The sequence below is a fragment of the Castor canadensis genome, chromosome X (assembly GCF_047511655.1).
Source record: "Castor canadensis chromosome X, mCasCan1.hap1v2, whole genome shotgun sequence".
Taxonomy (NCBI): domain Eukaryota; kingdom Metazoa; phylum Chordata; class Mammalia; order Rodentia; family Castoridae; genus Castor; species Castor canadensis.
In genome coordinates, this window is record NC_133405.1 from 1,784,544 (window position 1) to 1,808,994 (window position 24,451).

A 24,451-nucleotide genomic window follows, 5' to 3' on the forward strand; every position below is an offset into this window, starting at 1 on the left:
GAGAACAGGAAAGGTGTTCCCATGATGATAGGGGTGGGTGGGATCTTTGTAGATCCCTCTGGAGTTCAGCATGAGGGCTGGCTTGGAAGTAGAACAGGGCAGGTGGCCGGGAGACAGAGGTGTCTGGGTCCAAATGAGGATCAGGAGAGGTGTAGAGAGACTTCCAGCAAGACTGGGGTTGTGGAGCTTAGTGCGATGGGCTGACCAGGTGAGGGGGCTGCGGGTGGACTGTGTGGGAGTCAAGGATTCTGTCAGGGAACCCAGGAGAAAAGCTAGAGATGAAGGGGACAAGCCAGGTCCCTTGGCCAGGGAATGACTGAATTGGCACTATAAACTGCACATTCTTCTCTTTGGGTCACTGTTTGGGCACAGGGCAATGATGCGCTCCACCCAACCCTAGCCCTATCCGGGCATCCCCATCTTCATCCCTAACCCCAGGTGGGCAAGGTAAGACGTATGGAGCGTTTGAGGAATTACAAATAATCCCGTTTGGCCGATTGAGGTGAGTTGTGAGAGGAAGTGACCAGGAATGTGAACTTTCTGAAGACAGCACACTGGGGAGTCACTGAAGGTTTGAGAAGGACAGTGACGAGATCAGAGTTTTGCATTGAGAGTGTTTTTCAATATTTTTTTAACTCTCTCTGGCCCCTCTTGATAAATATAAAGACCTCGCACCCATCTCCAGATCTCTTGTCTTACATCCCAGGGAGCCAAGTCTTGCCTCACAGAGGCCCTGAGTACAGGCCTGACTGCTTTTTGCCAGTTTCTCTTTGTAGTTTTTTTTAATTTGTTACTTTATGCATTATTATTATTCTTATTCTTGTGGGACTGAGGTTTGAACTCAGCCACACCTCCAGTTCATTTTGCTTTGGTTATTTTGGACATCGGGTCTCATGATTTGCCCCAGCTGGTCTCCAACCTTGATTCTTGATCCCCATCATATTCTCCAAGTAGCCAGGATTACAGGCCTGAGACATGGGTACCTGGATAGCAACTATTAGTTTTTTTTTGGATGGGATTGGGATTTGAACTCAGGGCTTTGAGCTCGCAAAGCAGTCACTCTATCGCTTGAGCCACACCTCCAGCCTCCCCTTTCCATTTTTAGCAGTACTAGGGTTTGAATTCAGGGCCTCATGCTTGCTAGGCAGGCGCTCTACCACATGAACCACTCTGCCAGCTTTTTTGGATGTGTGTTGGGTATTTTTGAGATAGAATCTTGGAAAAGAACTATTTACCAAGGCTGGCTTCGAACCTTGGTCCTCCTCATCTTTGCCTCCTGAGTAGCTAGGATTACAGGCGTGAGCCTCTGGTGCCTGGCACAGCCCCCTTTGGTTGTTAATCATTTATCTGCTATATCTTTTTCAATCCTTTCTCTTTCAAGCTTAAAATTTGTGTTTTATTGAGATATAATTCACGTACCAGTACCACAAAATTCACACTTAAAAATGTACACTTCCGCGGGCTTTTGCAACCTTGATCTAATTCCAGAGCATTTTCATTACTCCAAAAGGAAGCCCTGTACCCATCAGCAATCAACCCTCAGCTGCTCCCCAGCCCCTGGCAACCACTAATCTACTTTCTGTCTGTGGGTTTGTTTCTCTGCTATTTCAAGCAGATGTAACCAGACGGTATGTGAGCTGTCAGGTCTGGCTTCTTCCCCTTAGCATAACGTGCTCAGGGATCAGCCACGCTGTGGTATGCATTGCCACTTTATTCCTTTCCCAGCTGAGTAATATTTCACTGTATGCAGAGGTCACATCGTTCATCCATTGACGGACATGTGGATTGATTCCACTTTAGCTATTATGGATAGCGCTGCTGTGGACATTGGTGAGCAAGGTTTTGCACGCACATATATTTCAATTGTCTGGCTTTTTTGTTGGTTTTTTTCCTGAGACAGGGTATTGCTGTATAGCCCAAGCTAGCCTTGAACTCACTGTGCTGCCCAGGTTGGCCTCAACCTCATGATCTTTCTCCCTCAGCCTTGTAAGTGCTGAGAATACAGGCATGCATCACCGCACTCAGCCCAGTTGTCTTGAGTACATACAGAGGAATGAGATCGTAGGCTCTATGGTGACTTCATGTTTTCACGTCTGAAGGGTATGCCAAACTGTTTTCCAAAGCAACCCCACCATTTACATGGCAGAAGGGCTCCCACTGCTCTACATCCTTGTCAGCACTTGCTATTGTGTGCGATTTTCTTTTACAGCCATTCTAGGGCACCTTGTGGCTTTGATGTGCATTGCACTGAACACAAATGGTGTGAAGCATCTTTTCCTACACTTTGTTATTCATTCGTGTATCTTCTTTGGAGAAATGTCTATTGAAAACATTTTCCGTTTTTAATTGATGAATACTTTATATTTTCTAGCTACTATATCCTTAACAGATAAATAATTTGTAAATATTTTCCCTCTTTCTTTCTTTTTTTTTTTTCTTTTTGGCAGTATTGGGGTTTGAACTCAGGGCCTCACACTTGCTAGGCAGGCGCTCTACTACTTAAGCCACTCTGCCAGCCCTTTTTTGGTGTGTGTTTTTGAGATAGGCTCTCCCAAACTATTTGCCTGGGGCTGGCTTTCAGCCTCAATTCTCCTGCTCTCTGCCCCCAGAGTAGCTAGGGTTACAGGCGTGAGCCACCAGCCTCCGGCCCCTTTTTGCTGTCTGTTCGTGTTCATCAGTGCAGAAATGTTTTAAAACTGTGATGAGGTCCAAAGTTTTCTTTGATTGCTTGTGCTTTTGGTGTCATATGTAAGAAACCATTGTTTAATCCTGGCAACAAAAATTTACACCTATAATTTCTTCTGAGTGGTTTAACTCTTTGATCCATTCCGAGGTGATTTTTGTGTGTGTTGTGAGGTTAAGGTCCTACTTCATTCTTTTGCTCGTGGCTGTCCAGTTGGCCCAGCACTGTTTATTGAAAGGCCCATTCTTTTCCTGTGAACTTATCTTGATACCTTTATTGAAAAACCAGCCGCACACAACTGTAACTTTTATTCTATTTATCTATATATCTATCCTTATCAGTACCACACTGTCTTGATAACTATAGCTTTGTGGTAAGTTTTCAAAACCAGGATGTGGGCGTTCTCCAACTGTTTTTTTCAAAGTTGTTTAGGATATTCTGGGTTTCTTGAATTCCTGTATGAATTTTAGGATCCACTTGTCAATTTCTGCAATGAAAGGCAGCTGGGATTTTGGCAGAGCTTGCACAGAATCTTTAGATAAAATTTTAGTGCTATGGACTGAATGCATGCATGAGGTCCTGAGTTCAAACCCCAGTGCAACAACAACAACAACAAAAAAGAGGCATCAGAGAATCCACTTGTTCTCTTTCTCCACAAGCACACACCAAGGAGAAGCTATGCCAGAACATAGTAAGAGGGTGGCTGCTTACAACCCAGAAACCAACTGGCTGGAACACTGATCTTGGGCTTCTAGCCTCCAAAACTGTGAAAAAATGAATTTCTGTTGCTTAAGCTACTCAGTCTATGGCATTTTGTTATAGCACTTGAGCAGACTAGAAGGGGGAGTAGTGGGATATTAAAACATTAAGTTTTCCAGTCTGTGAATATACAACCATTCTAGTTATGTCATCTTTAATTTCTTTCAGTTATGTTTTATCGTTTTCAGTGCACACATATTGTGCCTCTTGTTAAGTTTATTCATGAATTTTATTCTTTCAGATGATCCTGTGAACAGAATTATTTTCTTAATTTCATTTTTGGATTCTTTATGGCAAGTGTATAGAAGTTACCATTTTTTTATATATTGATCTTGCCTTCTGCTACTTTGCTAAATGTTTTATTAATTATGATGAGTTTTAATTTTGTTTGGGTGCTTTAGGATTTTCTACATGCAGGATGTGTTATCTGAAAATAGTTTTATTACTTCTTTTGAAATTGTTTTTTGGTGGTGCTAGGGATGGAACTCAAGGCCTCCTGCATGCTAAGCGTGCACTTTACCACCGAGCTACAAGAGTTTTTACTTCTTTCTTCCCAATCTAGGTGGTTTTAATTTCTCCTTTCTTTTTGTCCACCACTCCCCCCCTTATCGTGTTACCAGGAGCCTCCAATTCTGCATTGAATACTAGCAATAAAAGCATCCTATAGTCTTTCATCATTAAATCTGATGTGAGCATTTTCTTTTCAAGCATCCTATAGTCTTTCATCATTAAATCTGATGTGAGCATTTTCTTTTCCTTCCTTCCTTCTTTCCTTCCTTCCTTCCTTCCTTCCTTCCTCCCTCCCTCCCTCCTTCCCTCCTTCCTCTCTCTCTCTCTCTCTCTCTCTCAGGAGTTCTGGAGCTTGAACACAGTACTTGCGCTTGCTAGGTGGGTGCTCTACTACTTGAGCCACTCTCTCAGTGGCTTTGCCTTTTTCATAAATGCCCTTCATCTTGACTTATCTTCCCTCTGTTCCCAGTTTGTTGAACTGTATTTGCTTTAAAATCATGAATGTGGGGATCAAGCCCCAGCCAGTCCTCCCAGACCTTGGGGAACACAGTGGCTCTGGGGTGTGATACCACTGGAGGGGTCTTCCAGAACACAGGGCCACCTGGCCTGGCTTCAGAGGGGACAGGCACATGCAGGCTTTGCTGGAAGTGCTTCAGCTCTGTATTAACCAGGAATTGAATCACCGACACCTGTGACCCCAGAGTTCTTTCTATCCTTCTGAAGGGAAAGCACCCTCCAGGAGGTGCTCTGTCGGAGGCCTGCAAGCCAGAGGTTCCCGATGCCCACTGCTGACCTGTCCCATCAACCATATGTCACTAGACAGAAGCGATTCAACAGGCCCAGCCAGCTCATCAGAGCCTGAACCTTAACTTAAGGATTTGCCACCCTCCACCCCTCCTGCTCCTGCTGCAGCGTTCAGCTAATGGGAGAGGGGTTTTTTTTGGTGGTACTGGGGTTTGAACTCAGAGCTTTGTGCTAGCTAGGCAGGCCCTCTACCGCTTGAGCCACACCTCCAGCAGACTTTGTTTCTTTTAAGGGCAGTTTTGGTATGGTCTTTCTAGGAATTTGTCCGTTTAATCTGAGTTGTTTAATTTGTTGGCATAAAGTTATTTAAAACATTTTCTTGCCCAATGCTGGTGGCTCACACCTGTTATCCTAGCTACTCAGGAGGTGGAGATTAGGAGGATTGTGGTTCCAAGTCAGCTCAGGCAAGAAGTTCTTGAGACCCTATCTCGAAAAATACCAAAGGGCTAGTGGAGTGGGTGAAGGGGCAGAGCACTTGCCTAGTAAGTGTGAGGCTCTGAGTTCAAGCCCGAGTACCGCCAAAAACCAACCAACCAAACAAAAAACCAAACATTTTCTTATATCCTTTCAATTTTTATAGGTCGATATTGATGCTCCCCTTTCCCGTTTTGGTCTTGGTAATTCGGTTTTCTTTTTTCTTGGTCAGTCTAGCTAAGACTGATTTTTGGTTTTTTCAAAACATCAACTTCTGTTTTGATTGACTTTGCCTATCATTTTTCTTTTTAAAAAAAATTCCATTTCTTTCTGTGATACATTTCCTTCCTTCTGCTGCTTCGGATTTATTTTGCTCTTCTTTCTCTAGTTTGTTAAAGTAGATCCTGAGGCAGCCTTTCATTTTTGCAGATAAGCATTTAAAACTATAAATTTTCTTCTAAGTCCTGCTTCAACTGCCTCCATACTCTTTGATATGTTGTGCTTTTTCATTCTGTTCAAAGTCTTTTCTTTTTTTAGCGGTACTGGGGTTTGAACTCAGGGCCTTTTTAGGTAGGCACTCTACCACTTGAGCCATGCCCCCATCCCTTTCTGCTTTAGTTATTTTTCAGGTAGAGTCTCATGTTTTTGCCTGGGGCTGGCCTCAGACCTTGATCCTCCTACCTATGCCCCTGTGTAGCACCATCACAGGTGCATGCCACCATGCCTGCCCAAGGCCTTTTCTAAATTCTCTTTATTTTTTCTTTGATCTGTCAGTTACTTAGAGTGTGTTGCTTAATTTCCAAATGTTTTGGGTTTCCTAGATTTGTTTGCCTCCCTCCCTCCCTCCATTCCTTCCTCCCTCTCTCCCTCTCCCTCTTCCTCTTTCACTCTCATTTAATTCTGTTGTGGTCAGAGAGCCTATTTTTGTGTTACTTAAGTCTCTTTAACTGTATTGTGACTTGTTTTATGGCCTAGGTTAGGATCTATACTGGAGAACATTCCATGTGCATTTGAAGAGAATGTGTATCCTGTGCTTATGTGATGTGTTCTATCAGTATCAGTTTGGTCAGTTTTTTTCATAGTGCTGCTCAGATTTTCTATACCCTCGTTAATTTTCTCGAGTTCTATTGATTATTGAAAATGAGGACCATATAAACATTGAAAAAAGAAAATGAGGGATTAAAATATCCAACTATTATAGTTGAATTTTCTCCTCTCAATTCCATCAGATATGGCTTTTTGTGTTTGGGGCTGTGATGTTAGGTGCATATATATTTATAACTGGTATACCTTCCTGAATAACTGACCCTTTTATCATTATGGACTGTCCTTTTTCCTGTAATAATATTTTTGTCACTTTTTGGCAGTTTTGGGGCAAGCACACTACCACTTAAGCCTTGCCCTTTTTGCTTTATTTCTCTTTGTTTATTTATTTTGGTGGGACTGGGGTTTGAACTCAGGGCTTTACACTTGCAAAACAGGTGCTCTATCATTTGAACCACAACTCCAGTCCATTTTGGTCTGGCTGTTTTGGAGATGAAGCTCTCATGAACTATTTGCCAGGGCTGGCCTCAAACCAAAATCCTCCCAATCTCAACCTCTCAAGTAGCTAGAATTATACGTGTGACCACAAGCAATTGGTTTGTACTTTTTTTTTTTTCTTCTTGTGATACTGGGGTTTGAACTCATGCAAACCTGACTTTGAACACATGCTTGCCAGGCAGGTGCTCTACCACTTGAACCATGTCCAGTCCATTTGTTTGTATTGTGCTTTTGAGATAGATCTTGCTAACTCGCCTGGGCTGGCCTCAAACTCACGATCCTCTTGCCTCTGCCTCTTGAGTAGCTGGGATTGCAGATACACACCACCACACCTGGTTGACTTCCATTTTGTCTGATGAGAAGGTGGATATTAATTTTATTGTGGTTCCTTTCTACATGGGTCATTTTTCTCTTGCTGCTTTCAAAATTGTTTTATCTTTGCATTTAAACAGTTTGACTATGAAGTGTCTATGAGGGACTGTCTTTTTGTTGCTATGGTTTATACTTTCATTCTGTCCTTCTCCCCCAAAACCCATGGATCCCAGGAAGGTGGTATTGGAGGTGATGGAAACTTTAAGAGGTGGGGCCTAATGTGAAGTCTTAGGTCAGTGAAGATGTGCTCTTGGAAGATGTGCTCTTTTTTTTTTTTTCCTAATTTTTTTTGGTGGCATTGTGGTTTGAACTTAGGGCCTTACACTTGCTAGACGGGTGTTCTTATCACTTGAGCCTCTCTGCCAGCCCATCTTGGAAGGCATTTCTGTGTGATCCTTTGAGTTGTGTAAGAGGTTGCTATAAAAGGAGAAGGCCTGGCCCTTCTCATTCTCTCTGTTCTTGTTTCAGATGAAGTCACTTGCTTGCTCCTAAATATACTCTTGCCATTGATGTCTGCATCATTGCACTCTTTGGACCTTAAATGTCCAAACTGTGAGCTAAATTAATCTATTCCTCATGAATAGCCTGTGTGAAGCTTGTTATTATAGTCTCAAAAAGTTGACTAATGTATCGTTTATCTGACTTGGGGTTCGTGGAACTTCTTGCTTCTGATTAATTTTTTCACCAGGTTTTGGAAGTGTTTAGCCATTATTCCTTCAAATATTTGTTCAGCTTGTTACTCTCTCTGCATCTCCAGAGCCTCCAGTTAAACCTGTCTTCATATGTGTGATGCTGTCCTCCAGGTCTTTGAGGCTTTGTCCATTTTCCCTCATTTTTGGATGATTTATATTGATCTGTTTTCAAGTTCACTATTACTTTCTTCATTTCAGTTATTGTACTGTATCCTTATTGAGAGTATTTATTGGTTAATTGCTCTCAAACTTTCCTTTAACTCTTTTTTTTTTTTGGCAGTGCTGGGATTTGAACTTGGAACCTCATGCTTGCTAGGCCAGCACTGTACTGCTTGAGGCACTCCAATGGCTCCTTTAACTCTTTAAATATGGTTTCTTTACTACTTTGAACCTATTTATAGTAGCTGCTTTGAAGTCTTCATCTGCTAGTTGTAATATTTGGGAACAGAGACAGTTTCTACAGACTGCTTTCCTTTGTGTGGGTTTCACCTTACTGTTTATTTACTTGTCTTGTAAAACTTTTTGTTGAAAACTGGATATTTTAGATAGTATTTTTCCAACAACTCTGGTCTGATTTTTCCTTCCCTCGTGGAATTTGTTGCTGCTGTGTGCGTGTTTTATACTTGGTTTTTTATTGTGTAACTTTTCTGGGCTAAATCTGTGAAATTTCTCCCCCTGCAATGTGCATTCACTGGTGTCTCTGCTCAGATTTTTTCCAGTTTAAAAAAATGTGTGTTTTTGGCTGGTGGAGTGGCTCAAGTGGTAGAGCACCTGTCTAGCAAGCTTGAGGCCCTGAGTTCAAGCCCTAGTACCACAAAAACAAAACAAAACAAACAAAATCACACCAAAAAAACCCCAAAGCAAAACAAAAAAATGTATGTTCTGGTTTAAAATGTTAAGCCTGGTTTCCTAGGACTTACCTCTGTATCTGCCTAGCTTAGTGGTCAGACAAAAACTGGACAGAAGCTGCACTCCACTGCCATGAGCTAATAGGGCTTGTGTATTCTGGTGAGGGATCTGTGTGTGGACACAGGAGCTCTTTTAACGCTGAGGCTGTTTTCACGTCTTTCTAGGTTTTTCTTTCTACTGGGTCCTTTTGACTCTCCTCTATACGTGTGTGTAGCCTCAGCACAGTCCTGGAGTGAATGAATGGCTTGGGACTCCTCTAGTCCCCATTCAACCAGGAAAATGCTTGCCACAGCCATGTTCACATTCTCAATCTAGTACAGCTGAGCTGTTGTCCCTCTACTGCTGGCCTGTGTCTGACAAGTCACTTCTGTGACAGTGCTACTGGTTGGGGGCATTGCTCACCATCCAAACTGAGTGAACCCCTCTTCAGACTTTGGCAGAGGAGCTGCTGGGCTTCATGGCCTACCGTAGCTTGGCCCCACGTCCTCCTGGCCTTTCATGGGGTCCATGGCAACTATGCTCCAGGTCAGAGTGTCACAGAGTCTGCCTATTCTTACTAGTGCTCAGCTGCTTGGTTTATTACGTACCTTCGGTTGATTTCCAGATCAAAATGTTTTTGTCAATTTTGCCCAACTTTATAGTTGCTTTTGGGGAGATTATTTGCCAATATCCCCTCACTTGGCTATAGCTGAACAGCTGGAAGTCCTACCTTTCAACCTCTTTTTTTTTTTGTTCCATCCTTTAGATGGATGTCTTACAAACAGCTTATGGCTGGATTTAAAAAAAAAAAAATCCTGTCTTTAACAGGAGAGTTTAACCTATTTGGTTTGCTTAGCAATGTTTGGATCTATTTCTGACATCTTCTGCTATACTTTCTACTTATTTCAATGTTTTTCTGTTTCTCTCTCTTGACTTTTGGAGATTTTTCTTCATTATTTGATGTTCTCCTCTACTAGTTTGGAAATAGTGTACTCTATCTTTTTTTTAGTAGCTCCCTAAAAAATTCAGCATGCAAACTTAACAAAGCCTAAATTTACTATCAATATGTCCATGAGACAATAACAGGGTCCAGATTATACCCCTACCATAAATGACTTAGAACATTTAGCAAAGTATGTGAGTCAATAGTTTTTAGCTGGTGGACAGCAGTCAGTGAAGGACTGTGGTTCCTGAGAGAAGAAACAATCCAGGTGAGCTGTAGCACCCAGTCCTCTGACTGAAACAGACTAAGCAACAACTGTGACCAATAATGAGAAGAAAAAGTCAACCCATAAAAATGGCACAGGAGCTGGGTACTAGTGGGTCACGCCTGTAATCCTGGCTACTTAGGAGGCAGAGACTCAGTCCAGGCAAACTGCTCACAAGACCCCATCTCCAAAGTAGCCAACACACACACACACACACACACACACACACACACACACACACACACACACACACAAGGGCTGGCAGAGTTGCTCAAGTGATAGAGCACTGCTTAGCAAGCATGAGACCCTGAGTTCAAACCCCAGTACTGCCCCCAAAATGGCCTAGGAGAGTTTCCAGCTTCTGGTCGTATGTGGCAGGAGCTAGGAAGTCATCACAATTATCCCAAACAAGTAAAGAGCTGACCAAGATGACAATGAACTACCCCCCTTAGGTCTGTCAGGGAATTGAGGTCACAGGGCAAACTGTTGCTCCCCAGACTGGAACGAGACAGGTGTACACGGAGATCTCAAGTGACCAGAGCAGAAACCCACAAGAAGGAACCTACATGGGAATTACGGAGTTGTTGGATGCTCCCAGAGGCTGGACGGTTAAAACTCTGTGACTCCCCGTACTGTTGTGGGTTTTACCTCCAGGAGTCCTACCGGGTACAAAGAAAAAGCCCACGCGTCTGGCAGTGGGAGGGAGAAAACAGCCATTCTGAAAAACCTCCAAAGCATCGTGTTCTTAACAAGTCCTGTCCTCAGGAGAAACTAGTTAACCAGTCTGTCCTGCTGGGGCTTGTCGGGAGCCTAACCGACCTGGGAGAAGGGGAATATTCAGCTCCAGCCCCCTCCAGCCATTCTGTCCCACCTACAGGGGGCTGGTGCAGAATCTGAGAAGCATCTGTGAAGGTCACAGGCCAGGGCACAGACTCACTAATAGACTGAGACGGAGTCCCTCTCCGGCCACCTCACCACCACATGGCTGAAGGTTTATTTACAGCAGTTCCTCTTACCCAGAACATGGAGTACAGCTTTCAACAACAACAAAATTTCAAGGCATACTAAACAACAAAGAACACCATTGACAAGACAAAGTCAGTACCAGAACCAGAGTCAGGTAGGGCAGGAGTGTTGGAATTAGCACACAGAAATTTAGAGTAACTATGATGAAAATGCAAAGGGCGCTGATGGACAAAGCAGATGATATGCAAGAATGGGGTCACAATTCTTGGCAAAGGAGGATGGGAAATAGTGTCTAACTGGGAAACCATATACCTTATCAGACTTTGGGCATTTTATTTCTAAAATGGAGACTAAGGATACTCGAATCTCTTCCACTGTTTTTACCAGTTTTGAAAAAGTCCTCGCCATTGGCTTTTTAAAAAATGTTTATTTAGCCATTGGCTTTTAAAATAGTGCGTATTTCCACCCTCCCCACAGTACTAGAGCTTAAGCTCAGAACCTTAAGCTTGCTAGGTAGGCATTCTACCACTTGAGCCATGCCCCTATCCCTTCACCTCCCCCTTTTTTTTTTAGTTATTTGGGGTCATGCGTTTTGGCCTGGGGTTGGCCTGGGCCCTGACCCTCCTACCTATCCCTCTTGTGCAGCTGGGACCACTATTGCAAGCTACCATACCTGGCTTATTTGTTGAGATGGGATTTCCCTAACTTTTTCCTGGGCTGGTCTTGAACTGCAATCCACCCGATCTCTGCCTTAGTAGCTGGGATTACAGGCATGAGCCACTGAGACTAACTTCTCTCTCTCTTTTTTGATCAGTTGTTACATTTTCAGTTTCTAGAAGTTCTATTTGGTCCTCTTTCAAGAACAACAGTTTATAGTCTTGTTTTTTTTGTCATTCTTTCAACACCTTATATTTCTTTTTTTTTGGTGTTCCTGGGGTTTGAACTCAGGGCCTCATACTTGCTAGGCAGGTGCTCTACCACTTGAGCCATTCTGCCAGCCATTTTGACCTTTTAAGCATTTATTTTATTGTTTTAAAGTTTGTTATTTTAGATGGGCTGTCACAATTGAAATAAAACCTGTGTGTGAGAATCAAATTCAGCTTCAAGACAAATCCAGAGCTTTCCACCAACTCCATCACTGTCTCTGTTCCCCCCTCCAAGAAAGACATTCTAGAACATCCTCTACTCTATGTCCAGACCACATAAGTGATCTAAGTGAACATTCCAGCTGTGGCAATAAATTCCCAGGATGTGACTTTTTTTTCCACTTTTCCCTAAATCCAAGGTCAGGTACACATCCTTACCTCTTTCTGTGGGGGTATTTTTTCAAGGTCATCTATTGTAATTGTTTTCTGTTGCTGCTGTCACAAAGGTTTAGTGGCCTAAAGAACACAATTTTAGCTGGTGGAGTGGCTCAAGTGGTAGAGCACCTACCTAGCAAGTGTGAGGCCCTGAGCTTAAATCCCAGTAGTAGTGTCATTGTGCTGGCTTCAGCAGCACATAGACTAAAATTGGAACAATACAGAGAAGGTTAGCATGGCCCCTGTGCAAGGATGGCAAGCAAATCCATGGAGCGTACCACATTAAAAAAAAAAAAACACAATTTACACCAGTGGCTCATGCCTATAATCCAAGCTACTCACGAGGCAGAGATCAGGAGGATCCCATGCAATTTGAAGTCAGCCTGGGCACACAGTTTGGGAGACCCTAGCTCAAAAAAACCCATCACAGAAAAGGACTGGTGGAGTGGCTGAAGGTGTAGGCCCTGAGTTCAAATCCCATTGGAAGGCAGAAACCCAAAATAGATTTCACTGGACTAAAATCAAGGTGTGAGAGGGGCTGCATTCCTTGTGGAGACTTCTGACTCCTGGGCCTATAGGAGATACCCTTGGTTCTTCTGGACCAACAGAGATGGGCCTGTTTCTCACTTAAGTGCTTTTCTCTAGTATTCTCACAAGTTCAGCCATTTGGTCACTCTGATTTAGAACTCATCCACATTTTAGAACTTCTGAACCAGGAGAGCTCCTGGATATCTGGTCCACAATGCTTGTAAGTGGTTTGGATCTTGACTGTCCCCCGAAGGCCCTTGTGTTTGAGGGCTTGGTCCCTAGGGTGATGCCATCAGGAGGTATGGAAACTTTTGGAGTGGAGCCTGGTGTGTGTGTGTGGGTCTTTAAGTCACTGGGAGCATAACTTTGAGGAGGGCTGGGGGACCCTGGCCCCTCATCTTCTTCTCTTTTCCTTCTTGGTCATGAAGGGGCCATTTTTGCTTCGCTGCACGCTCCTATCGTAACGTACTGCCTCACCACAGGCCCAAAGCAATGGGGCTGGAACCTCTGAAACTGAGCCCACATAATCTCTCTCTACAGGCTGACTGTCTCAGGTATTACTGCAGGGATGGAAAGCTGCACTTGTTCCCCACTGGCCTCCAGCTGCCCCTCCACTTTCCGTGCTGGAGAATCACAGCTTTGCAGGCCCCTCCAGTTGTGGTGTGGAGAAGGAATGGCAGTGTCCAGAGTAGAGAGAGCTGTAGGTCCTGCTTGTTACTTTAGATGGCCAATGGCTTCCCAGGGCTCTCTGCCCTCTCCCTGGGTCTTTGCAGCCCCAGTTCCATACTATGTGACAGAAGGGAAGACACACTTAGGCCATGTCCCCTTCCTGTTCAGGTCCCCCACAACGATACTCAAACAGGGCTGTACTTCAGAGCACTTTGGGGCAGGACTTGGATCTGATTCACATGGTACCTCAGGGGTCACTTGCCGAACTTCATGACCAATTTTTGGATCCTTGATTCCCTGCTCTGTCTGTGGCACTGGACACATACCAGGGGACTTATTATTTATTCACTGTTGTCTTTCTTACCCCTCCAGAAAGTTGGCATCGAGCAAGCTTTTTTTTTTTCTTTTTTTTGCGGTACTTTGTTTTGAACTCAGGGCCTACACCTTGAGCCACTCCACCAGCCCCCCTCCCTTTTTTTGTGATGGGTTTTTTTCAATATAAGATCTCAAGAACTGTTTGCCCGGGCTACCTTCGAACCGAGATCCTCCTGATCTCTGCCTCCTGAGTAGCTAGGATTACAGGCGTGAGCCACTGGTGCCCAGTGCAAGCTCTTTATGTCTGGCTCATTGCTGTGTCCTAGTCTCTAGCAGTGTAGGGGCTCAGCTGGGTTGTGAGTGAACTGGTGGCTCAGAGATTTGGCCAATAGGCAGTGGAGCACAGATGGGAAATGATGGCATGGAAGGGGAGTGGGGCGGTGTCTGAGTACATCCCCTTTCCATATGGCCAAGTGGAGAGGGAGAGCGAGGGTGCCCTTCTCCAGCTTCTCCCCTCCAAAGAGCTCAGGATCCCTTTCTGTCCAGTATCTTAAATAAACCGTTTATTCAGGAGAAACGATTAAAGAAAGCAATCATGATGTGGATTACAAAACAAACAAGCACAGCCCCTCCTCCAGGTTCAAGGGTGAGATGGTTTTGCTGCCCCAGGCCGGGTGTGTAAGTAGGTGGGTGTGCATGTGTGAACACTGACACGCGCACACACACGCATGCATGCCGGCCCACAAGGGGTGTGGACTGGAATGAATGACTGTGTGTGTCTGCAGCCTGGCCCCTTCCCTGCCCCCCAAACCAACAGCGGCTGTGTGAGACCCGCAGCAGCAAAATTGAGGCCTTCATCCTTCCTTCCCCCCCCGCCCCCCCCCCCCCGGCTCTCACTCTGAGACCCCATCTTCTCCGGTGGCAGTTTGACCACCCTCAGTCACAAAGAGCCCCAGTGATCCTGTCAAGACATCTGGGGGAGGAGGCAAGAAATAGTCAGGGCGCCAGATGTGCGGCTGGGAACCCTCCTATTGGCTCCCAGGCCCATGCCCTCCCCTGTGGCACTGTCCATCAAGAAGCCACCCAGACAGGCTGTCCCTGTGGATGCCGAACAGCCATCACTTCTCTGGGCCCACAGCCCCCCGGGAGGCCCCCAGCCCAGAGAGGTCCAAGCCCTTGTCATAGAAACAGGAAAGTGCTACGCCGGTGTAGGTGACAAGCCCTCCCCACAAGTGGCTGCTTGGGGACAAAGAAGAGACTGAGAGCTGGTCCCGGTGGCAAAGGAGGGGAAACAGCAGGGAGGCCCAGGGCCCAGCTGAGTTGGCTGAGTACCAGAGCCCAGGGAACAGGCAGCCACCTGGAATGGTCCTTCAGAGATGGAACCCCCCCCACCCCCCAAAGAATAAAGTAACAGTCGCAGAAAAGGCAGGTTCTGGAGCGTGGTCCCGCCCAAGAGCGGTGCGGGTCGGGCCGGCGGCCCCGGGCCGGCCCATAGGCACGTTTAATAGGATTCCCGCGGCTGTCCAGGTGGGCAGGGCAGGTCACTGCTCCCCTTCCTGCCTGGCTCTGCTGCCCCCCCTCGTGAGGTATTGAGCTTTCCCTCCCCCCAACCCCCCTGCTTATGACTGAGTCCCCCCCCCAACCGCATGGGTGGTCAGAGCACCGGCTGGGTGTGGGGTTGTAGGTGGGGACCAGCCGCCAGCCCTGCAGGGCCTTATGTGGGGTCCAGCTCAAAGACCCCATCGCTGGTGGGGGTGGTAAAGAAGGAAGGCGGGTCTGACGTGGTGGACTCCTGCCCCCCACTGCCCTGGCCCCGGGCGCGCCTCTCCTCCAGGCGCAGGCTGCGCTCAAAGTCTAGCAGCTGCCCCATGAAGTTGAAGTTGGGCGAGATGTTAGCCTTCTTCCTCTTGACCAGATCGTAGGCGTCATTGAGCGAGAGGTGGAGCTTCTGCATGAGGTAGGCCACGGTGACAGTGACAGAGCGGCTGACCCCTGCCAGGCAGTGGACGAGCACCCCGCAGTTCTGAGACAAGGCCTCGTCTGGGAGGGGCAGGACAGGGCCAGCATGAGAAGCCAGGACCCCTACAGCACCCTCATCCTCTGAGCCAGGTGGCCCTGGCCAGGGAGCCACAACTGGCCTGAGGAGTCTTGGAGGTTTTGCTAGCAGCCTCTGGAGCCAGTGTGAGCTCTACCTCTCCCCTCCATGCCCTCCCAGCTTTGGGCTCTGGGAATGGCAGCTAAGCCTAGAAAGAATTCTCTTAAGGGAGAGGGGCAGAAGAGGAAAGGCCAGGAGCTGGGCTTGGAAGTGGTGGAGAGGGAGGACGGAGAGGGCAGAGAGGACTCACCAATGAATGCAATGGCCTCCGGAAAGAACTGGGACAAGTTTTGGCTCCAGTGGTCTGAGATGGGAATTTGCTTGTAGTGAAAGTCGCCATTCTTCTCAAAGAGGTTAGGAAGGTTGGGGGTGACATTGAGGATATAGCGAATGCCCAGCTTGGCCAGGCTCTCCAAATTGGCGGAATCCCGGGCACTGCCCAGGTAGAGGTTGGGCAAGATCTGGACCGGGAAGGATGGCAGCAGCCCAGTTGGAGGGGGTGTGGTGCCCTCGGAATCCAGGCCACAGCTCATGGAGTCGCGGTCAGCCTCTGATTCCGCGTCAGAGCAATCGGAGCCCAGGCACAGGCCACCCAGCCCTACCACAGGCACTGAGCTGGGTACTGGGGCCATGCTTGAGCCACCACGGCCATTGAGGCTGGTCTCACACAGGTGAGGGCACTCAGCCTGAAATCTGCTGAAGCCACCTGTTGGGAGAGAGGGGGTGGGTCCTGCTGACCTAGCCTCCAGCGCAACCAGGAGTCCCTTGCTGGGCATAGGGAGCGGACCCTAGATAACCCAGGGGATTTGCAGATGTCTGAAAAGGGAACATACAAGCCAGCAGCTTAGTCTGTACTGAGGGCCACATGTGGTGTGCTGTGAACACCCAGCCATCCTAACTCAGCACCATTGACTGTTGCTCTGGATGGCAAGTGCTCTCACTGCAGCTGCTGGTCCCAGGCAGACCCACTGAAGGGATCCCCAGGAACAAGTGGAGGAATGTGTAAGACTCAACCGAGGACAGTGGCCACCAGTTAAAGATGTGGAAAGGTTCAGCTGTCAGTTCTCTGCCTGAGAATCTCCTGATCCAGTGTGGCCAGGAGCCCGCTGAGGGATGAACCCCCTAAGGGGGACCTCAAGAAGTGGGGAGCTTGGGAGAGAGCATGGCATTCCATTTGAATGGTTCCAAAGTCTCAAGGAAACAGCATCTCCTTCATCTACACACTCCATTCCCCTGGGCTGGGGTTGGGGGCCTGGAAACCTGATACTTTCCATATTTATATATCCCAATACAGCCCAATGACCTTTCTCGGTAATTAACTGATCAGGAGGTAAGGAGAGCTGGTTCTATAGGCTCATGGGAACCTTGACCTGTGCTGGGCCTCTGGGGAGGGGGTGTTTGGCTCAGCAAAGAGCTAACAGGCCCCAATCAGCCTTCCTCGCCTCCACCCACCCCTGACCCTGCTACCTCCTTTTCCCTGCTTTCTCTCTCTCTCTCTCTCTCTCTCTCTCTCTCTCTCTCTCTGTCTCTTCTGTAAGAGCCTGGGATTTTTCCCTCCTGCCGTCTGGTCCCTGCCTCCAAGGGAGCAGGGAGCAGCTGAGGGGAAGTGGGGAGACTGTTGCCCAGACACTGGGAGCAGCACTTGCTACTTTGTTCGTGAGCATAGTGTGAACTAGGTCAGATCAGGTCAGTTCTCCCCCTTTTCCAGACTCGGAAACTGGGGCTTAAGAGGGTAGAGGACTTGCCCAAGGTCGTGCCCAGGTCCTCCCCTTAAAGCAGCGTGGCAGGTTATCGGGAGAGGGAGTCTCACCTCCACTTCGGACAAAATAAGATGGAGCTGGCCCAAGGTCAAATGAACTGTGAAATCCCCTGGGAAGGCAGGGCCCCGTCTCCCAGGCGGGAGTCCGCAGCCCATCGCCCGCACTTACCCTGTAGGTAGTAGGCCAGGTAGCCTTCCTCCCGCAGCTTCTGGAGCAGGGTGCCCAGCACCGACTCGGCCTCCCACTCGTCGGCCTCGGCCTCGGCCTCCCCGCGCCGGCGCCGGCCTCCGCCCTGGTCGTACAGGAGCACCGGGGCGGGCGGGGGTGGCTGCAGCGGCGGCCCGGGCAGGAGCGCGCGCACCGACAGGCTGCCCCTCCGCAGGCGGCGCAGCAGCAGCGCGGGCAGGGCCACACTCAGCGCCCCGCCGATGCGCGCCGACTCGTACAGCTCGCGGCTGCGGCAGTCCAGGAGCAGCAGCCGCGGCCGCGGGGGCGACAGCTCCTGGCGCAGCCACAGGCACGAGCGGCCCAGGCTCTCCATGGGCGCACGGCTTTCTGCACGTCGGGCAGCGGGTGCTGCGGAGAGAGGGACAGGGAAGGCGCGCGGCGTGAGCAGCTCGGGTCTCCGCGGCTGGCCGCTCTTGGGCACCGGCCGTGGCGGCGGAGATGGCGTGTCCTGAAGGCGGGACACTCCTCCACTGCCCGCTTCTCTCCTCGCGCCCCACCCGCGGTGAGGACAGGCAAAGAGGCGCCCCAAGAAAAACGCTCGAGGCAGCCGCTCGGCCCCAGGCACTGCTGCCAGCCTCCAGTTGGGAGAGCGCGAGGGGTGCCCCAGAAGAGAGTTGGGTGTCTAACGGCCCCTTCAAGTCTCCTCCCAGGGCGCCCTGAGGCCAAAGCCACTTTCCTTCACACCCTTTCCTAGGTCTCTCATTTGGCCTGCCTGCAGTCGCTCCCCGAGTTCGACTTTGCGGGTGTATGCGTGTAAGGAAATGGGGCTCAAGGCCTAGATGTGCCCCCACGGCCAGGCATACGCAGGGCACAAGGGGTCGCCGAGGTGATGGGCCTTGCCGGGCCCTCTCGAAGTTGACCCACCCCACCTCCCCCGCTCCCGCCCCAGGAGAGAACAAAAGGAGAAACCTTGGGCGCGATCCGGCGCCAGGCGGCCGCGCGTGGATGTCCTGGCCACGACTACGGCCACGGCTGAGCGCGGAGCACCGTGTGCAGGCACAGAGTCCCCAGGCCCGGGCGCCGGGAGAGGGCGGGGCGGCGGAGCAGGCTTGCACGTGGAGGCCAAGCCTCACGCCGTTCGCGCGCCGCGCCGGCCGCTTCCTGCAGCGGGACCCAGCTTCCACCTTGGAAGCCTCGGTCTTAGGACGCGGAGTAGCAACTCAGAGGGGCGGGCCGGGGCGGGGCAGCGGGCGGGCTCAGGGGGGCTGGTGAGCCAACGGGTGCAAGCGAAGCAGTCGGGTGGGATCTGCAAGTGGCAGGCTGAGCTGGGGTTTCCACCCAGGCGGGACAGGGTCGGGGCAGAGGCCAAGGGCAGGTCAGGGGCCCAGCAGGGGACCAGTTGCAGTTACCCCTAGCCGGCGCCAGCCTGGCCCTGGAGGCAGGGGGAGGGGTGGGGACAAAAGCCCAATGCCCCTGCCCCAGAAGCTGCCTCCAACAACTTACTCAGTGATCCTGGACCATCATATCCAGTCTGCACCTCAGTGGCCCTGTCTGTATAATGGGCCAAACAGAACCAACACCTTGGGCTACTTCGGGGTGCCACTACAATCGTGGAGGAGAGGAGGTAGCAGGGCTAGAGACCACCAGTTGCCTCTCCACCCAGACTTCTGCCTAAGGCCAACTGAAGGGCTAGGCAGGCATAGGGCAGTTCCTGGACACCCTACCTCCCATCTGGCTTTATTCGCACAGGCCTGGCTCAAGGCACCCAGGAGCTCTGAGCTCCCAGCCCTAAACTAGGACACTTTGCTCTTCTCACATTATGAATCCCAGGACTCACCCCTGGACTCCTTTCCCTTGACCCTCTGGATGGATCCATCTGGAGAGAAGCAGTTTCCACTGAACTCTCTCCATCCCTCCATCCATGCTCCCCTCTGCCTCCTTTTCTGGCCATGGGCTCACATTCACCATCTCTTAGCTAAATCAGTATCACAGCTTCCAAAGTTTCCAAAGCCATCTCCCTGACTCCAGGCCTGTGTGCATCAACCTGCCCTGTCCTGTGCCAGAACATCGTTTAGCAAAGGCTGATGGCCTCCATCCTTTCCACTGGCACAGGTTATGAACAGGCAGGACACACAGGGCCCTGCTTGACTGGCACTCCCAATCCAGCAGGACAGATCAACAGCAAGCAGAGACAGAACAAGACCCCTCGAGAGTGATAAGTGCTGAGACAATGAAAAGAGGGGCAGGGGAGGTTTCTAAAAAAAAAAAAAAAGATCTGGCTATGTGTCATTTCTCAGTTTAAAGCTCAAGAAAAGCAAATAACAGTGTTGAAGGAAAACACAACAGATAAGATAAAGCTCATAAAAAATAATCAAAAGGTTAAGACCCTGGTAGATAAATGGATAATGAACTCAACAAAACTGCAATACTGCATGAAGGAAAGAATGTGATGGGGTAAAAAAAAATTGGGGGGAAGGTTCAATCTCAGACATGGAAAAAAGGCAATTCAAAAACAAGGTATGTTCAAATCACGTCGGGGCCACTAAAAACGGAAAAAGAAAAGAAAGGCAAGGTAAAACAAGAGCAAGGTAACACTTCCCACTGGCTGCATTTGTGGAATGTTCTCAGACAGGAACGCCCCTTGTTAGCAAGGTTGCTGTGAATCCAGCATGCAGTTCTGCCCGAGGATTTTGTGTTAGGCCTTTTTGGAAATTAATTTGTATCAAGAACTACACACACACAAAAATTATACCTTCTGGCTACTTCTGGGAATCTATTTGAAGGAACTAAATAAAAGAAAGCAGACTTAAGCACACTAGATGGGCACCACAAAATATTTTTCTAAGGAATGAAAAACCACAAAGCCACCTAGAAGTGCAACATTTAGAATCACTGCAGGCCTTCGTATGTCGGTGGAACCATAGAAGTGAAGGCACGACACTGCACGAAGTGATGCTAAGGAAAGAAGCAGGCTACAGAAAGCTAGGTCACCTCTAAAGGGCCCCTAGTTTTCCCTCTCCCTACCTCCCTGCAGCGGGTCACCAGCCCCAGACTTCTAGGCCGTGGGGAGTGAACTCATCTCTGACCACACTCCACCATGTCCCTGCTTCTAGGACAAGTCCCAAGGCCTACATGCAGGGGCTCTGGGCATATGTGCTGTGCCCTTTCCCTCTGGCCCTGTGGGCATGGGCCTCCAGCTCAGGCCTCACTCCTGTGCTGTTTCCCAGGTTCTGCTCAAGCTCCAGGCCTCCTACCTTGCTCCTGGGCACCTGGGCAAGCCTGTAGTCTCCCTTTCCCGTGCTCCAGTGGCCTCAGAGGGCTAGGGCTGTGGCGTGGCCCAGTCCTCCCTTTCTCAGCATGTTCCTGGAACAGTCTCTCATATCCTAGCTCCACAGTGTTAGAAGTGGGCACCATCTGCCATCTGGCCATGGGCACCCAGCCTGGGGGCTGCCTCCAGACACCACTGCAGCTGTGGGTGGGACCTTGGGGTGGGCAAGGGGAGAAGGCACCATAGGGGCTCTGCAATGTGCCAGCCTGGAAAGCAGGGCTAGAGTTTGGCCACGTTGTGGATTGTGGGGGGGGGGCGTGAGGATGTGGCTGGACGGGAACTGAGAGGCACGTATTCCACCCACCCTGTCATGGGGCTCAGTGTGCTTGGAGAGAGGATCCCAAACCCGAGGGATATCGGGCTCCTGAGGTGCTCGGTCCTGCTCTCTGGAGAGGGCTTCCTGGAGGAAGTAGGCTAGGGATGAGGATGCTGGGGGAGGCGGCTCTCCGCAGTGGTGAAGGAAAGGGAAGCCTAGGCTCCAGCAATCCTGACACTTCTGCTGACATCTGAAGTAGTTCCCTTGCCCCTTGTTCCAGACCCCTGCTGTCAAGGCTCCCCCCCCCCGCCCCATCACCGGGAGAAAGCGTCAGGCAGTGAGGGGCACTCGATCTCAAAGTCAGTGTTCAGTGCCCGCCGCCTGCAGCGCCCACAGCGCCGGCAATAGGACAAATGGGAACCTGTTGCCACCTCCGCACTGCAGGGCTCAGTGCAGCCAAGCCCCCGCCCCCACTCCTCGCCGGGGCCGCCCCCACTCGGGCCCCCTGCAGCGCCGACTCTGGGGCTGGCCCCGCCCCGCGGCCGCTCCCCAAGCGGGCTGGGCTTGGGGGAGCAGACGCGTGTCGGGGTCTCGTCTGCTCCCCACCCCCGCGCCGCCCGGGCGGGCGGAGCCAGGCGGCGTGCTCGCGACTCACCGCAGGGTGGGCGCTGCGCCCACTGCCGCCCCAGCCGGGCACCCCGGGCCTCCGCCCTGCCAGGCCAACGCCCCCCGCAGGCCCTGCGCGCGCGGCGTGCGCTCCCTGGGCCCGCGAGCCTCCCGAGAGCGGCGCCTCGCCTTTCCCGCACGAAATGCACCGTTCCCGCCGGGCCGAGTGGCAGGATTTCGGCTGTCGCGGCCCGGTCACATGGCCAGGAGCACAACTCCCAGAGACAGCGTTCCTGCCAAATCCAGTGTCTTTTCCACCAAATCCACTCTCCGCTGGGAATGGCTTTCTGCTTTCCCTGGTCAGGCTCCTCGCGGGACTGGGAGTTCCTCCAAGGCAGGAACGGGTGTGTGCCCGGCCCCAAGCTGGCCCCAGCCCCCAGTGCAGGGCCTGGCACGCGCCCGGCGCCCACGGAAGAAATGCTCGTTAACAAAGAAGGCATGAATGAATGAAACCGATTGCTGCCTGGGGCAGCCCGGGAGGGTGCCGCTCCTGCTTCTTCCTCCTGCCGATCACTCCTCCCAGACACGCACATGCACACGTGCACACACAGCCCTCCTCACAGCACCCACGCAGAGACAGGGACACAGACAGTGCACGCGGACTCCAGCCCTTACGGGTACGTGCGTGAGGGCCGGGCAGCTGGCACCCCTTTGGTCCCAGCTGGGCCTTCTCCATTTCAGTCCCTGCCACTGTCTGCCCTCCCTCCACCCCCGCGGCCCCTCGCCTCCACACCTTACTACTTTACCTTGGGCCCCAAAGTGCCTTCTTTATCTCTTAGAGAAGAAGAGGTCAAGTCAGTTCCCCGGGAGTCTCGAGGTCTGTTTAGGGAGGCACCTGGGGAGGGGGGGGACCAGACTAGTAAGCCGCTGCCTGGCAAGGATGCCACCAAATGCTGCAGCCTTTAGAGCCCGTGTGCCAGGTGTTGGGGGGGGGGAGTGGTGGGAGGGACTCAGCGATGTGGTGGGGGGTGGTGTTGAGGGCTATTTGCGAAGGGGGTTGGGCAGGATGCTGGAGAGCATGCAATCAAGCAGGTGTTCATGCATGTTGGGGTGTATGAGAGTGCGTGTCGGGGATGCTGGAGGTGTCTGCTGGGTAATGGGGAGTGTCGGCCTCTGGGATGTGGGTTTGTGTTGTAGTGGGTGGACTACAGTGTCTCTGGGCTGGGAACGTGGGTGGGGTGTCTGTAATGGGCATATGGGAAGTTTGAGATGGTGGGGCACAGAGTGTGTGTGGGAGCTACGTTCGTGCAGATAGCGCAGGGATGTGTTGGCAACGCGTGCGCGCCTGGGTATACACTGGGGCGTGGCAGGGTCTGGGATGGGTGTTAGCGTGAGTTGAGGACAGTGGTGAGTAGTGGGTCAGGGGCTGCTGATGTGTGCGCTACAGGGACCTGGGTCCGCGGTGCGTGTTTTGCGCGCTCGCGATAGTGCAGCTGGTGGAAGTGGCAGGGGACATGGGAGGCGCACGGGCAGGGTGAGGTAGTGTGCAGTGGTAGGAACCAATGGGTCTTGCAAGGGCGCGTGCCTTGGCCCCGGGGTCGGTGTGCGTTGGTTGGACTTTTGGGGGTGCAGGGTAGAGGAACGCACGTGGGGGAGGGCAGCCAGGCAGGGTGGGGGTGGGGTGGGAGCCCCCCGGGGTGCCGCGTGCTCTGCTCACCTCGGCTGGGCTCGGCCCGCGACCCCCGGCTCCGTCCGTAGCGGCCGGGAAGTTGCGGTAGCTTGAGCAGCGGAAAGCGCCACGGCCAACGCCAAACGCCAAACGCCAGCAGAGCCCCCGGCGGCGGCCTCGCCTGGAGCCTAGGGGCCGCCGCCGCCGCTGCTGCTGCGGAGGGAAACTCCAAATCCCGCCTCCGCCACCGCCTCCGCCTCCGCCGCCTCCGCCTCCGCCTCCTCCCCTCCCGTCGCGGTCTTCTCCGCCCCCTGCCCAGGAGCGGCAATGTCGCCAGCAGCGCCGGGGAGGGATGGGGAGAAGCCTCGCGGGCCTGCCCAACATCTCCCTCCACCTCTCACGCCCCCACCCGCCTTCCTCCCACCTGCAAGCCTCTGCCCACAACTCGAGTCCTGCGTGATGATGCTGTGGTCCCCCAGCTCCCAACAGCGCGGTTGCCTGGGAGCCCCGAGCTTGGGCGCTGGAGTGGAGTGGGAGGGGGCTGACCTAGGCTGTGGCTAGTGGGGTTGACCTGGAGAGTCTACACTGGCCATCCCTGCTTCCAGCAGAAGTGAACAGCTTGGTCTCCGGGGCCACCTCCCGCTCCGACAATGGAGTGAATACGAGGTCCCGTTGACAGCGCTGCAACTGCCCCCACCCCGGGTCCTCCCGCACAGTCCTCTCCCGTTCTCATGTGTCAGATTTTGCCTAAGAGGAATTAACGTGTGAGCCTCGGTGCCTGGAAGAGGTGGAGCCAGGATGTTGGGGGAGGGGCTAGGAGAGTGTGGGGGAAGAGGATGTTGGCACCAGGTCCCATTTGCTTTTCTTTGCACCAAAGATCACAAGCCTTCCCATCAAAACCTCATTTTATCCTTACAC

The 24,451-nt window shown here is 51.1% G+C and overlaps 1 protein-coding gene and 1 non-coding gene across 3 annotated transcripts; one reads left to right on the forward strand and one right to left on the reverse strand.

The window, feature by feature from the left end:
* Nucleotides 1–12,319: 12,319 nt before the first annotated feature.
* On the forward strand, nucleotides 12,320–12,426 carry LOC141420050 (U6 spliceosomal RNA). The gene has a single exon (XR_012444758.1). It is a non-coding gene; the product is annotated as a U6 spliceosomal RNA (small nuclear RNA).
* A 2,116-nt stretch (nucleotides 12,427–14,542) lies between these two features.
* Nucleotides 14,543–24,260, reverse strand: Dusp9 (dual specificity phosphatase 9). Of its 2 annotated transcripts, XM_074062568.1 has the most exons (7): nucleotides 24,080–24,260; nucleotides 23,582–23,746; nucleotides 22,671–22,759; nucleotides 18,644–18,980; nucleotides 17,675–18,082; nucleotides 15,997–16,452; nucleotides 14,543–15,691 (listed from the first exon to the last, which is right to left on the reverse strand). In XM_074062568.1, the coding sequence occupies exons 5-7, from the start codon at nucleotides 18,045–18,047 to the stop codon at nucleotides 15,366–15,368; spliced, it is 1,155 nt and encodes a 384-aa protein (XP_073918669.1). In that variant the 5' UTR covers nucleotides 18,048–18,082; nucleotides 18,644–18,980; nucleotides 22,671–22,759; nucleotides 23,582–23,746; nucleotides 24,080–24,260; the 3' UTR covers nucleotides 14,543–15,365. The 2 variants fall into 2 exon arrangements, with proteins under 2 accessions (XP_073918669.1, XP_073918670.1); XM_074062569.1 differs by lacking the exon at nucleotides 18,644–18,980.
* Nucleotides 24,261–24,451: the final 191 nt, after the last annotated feature.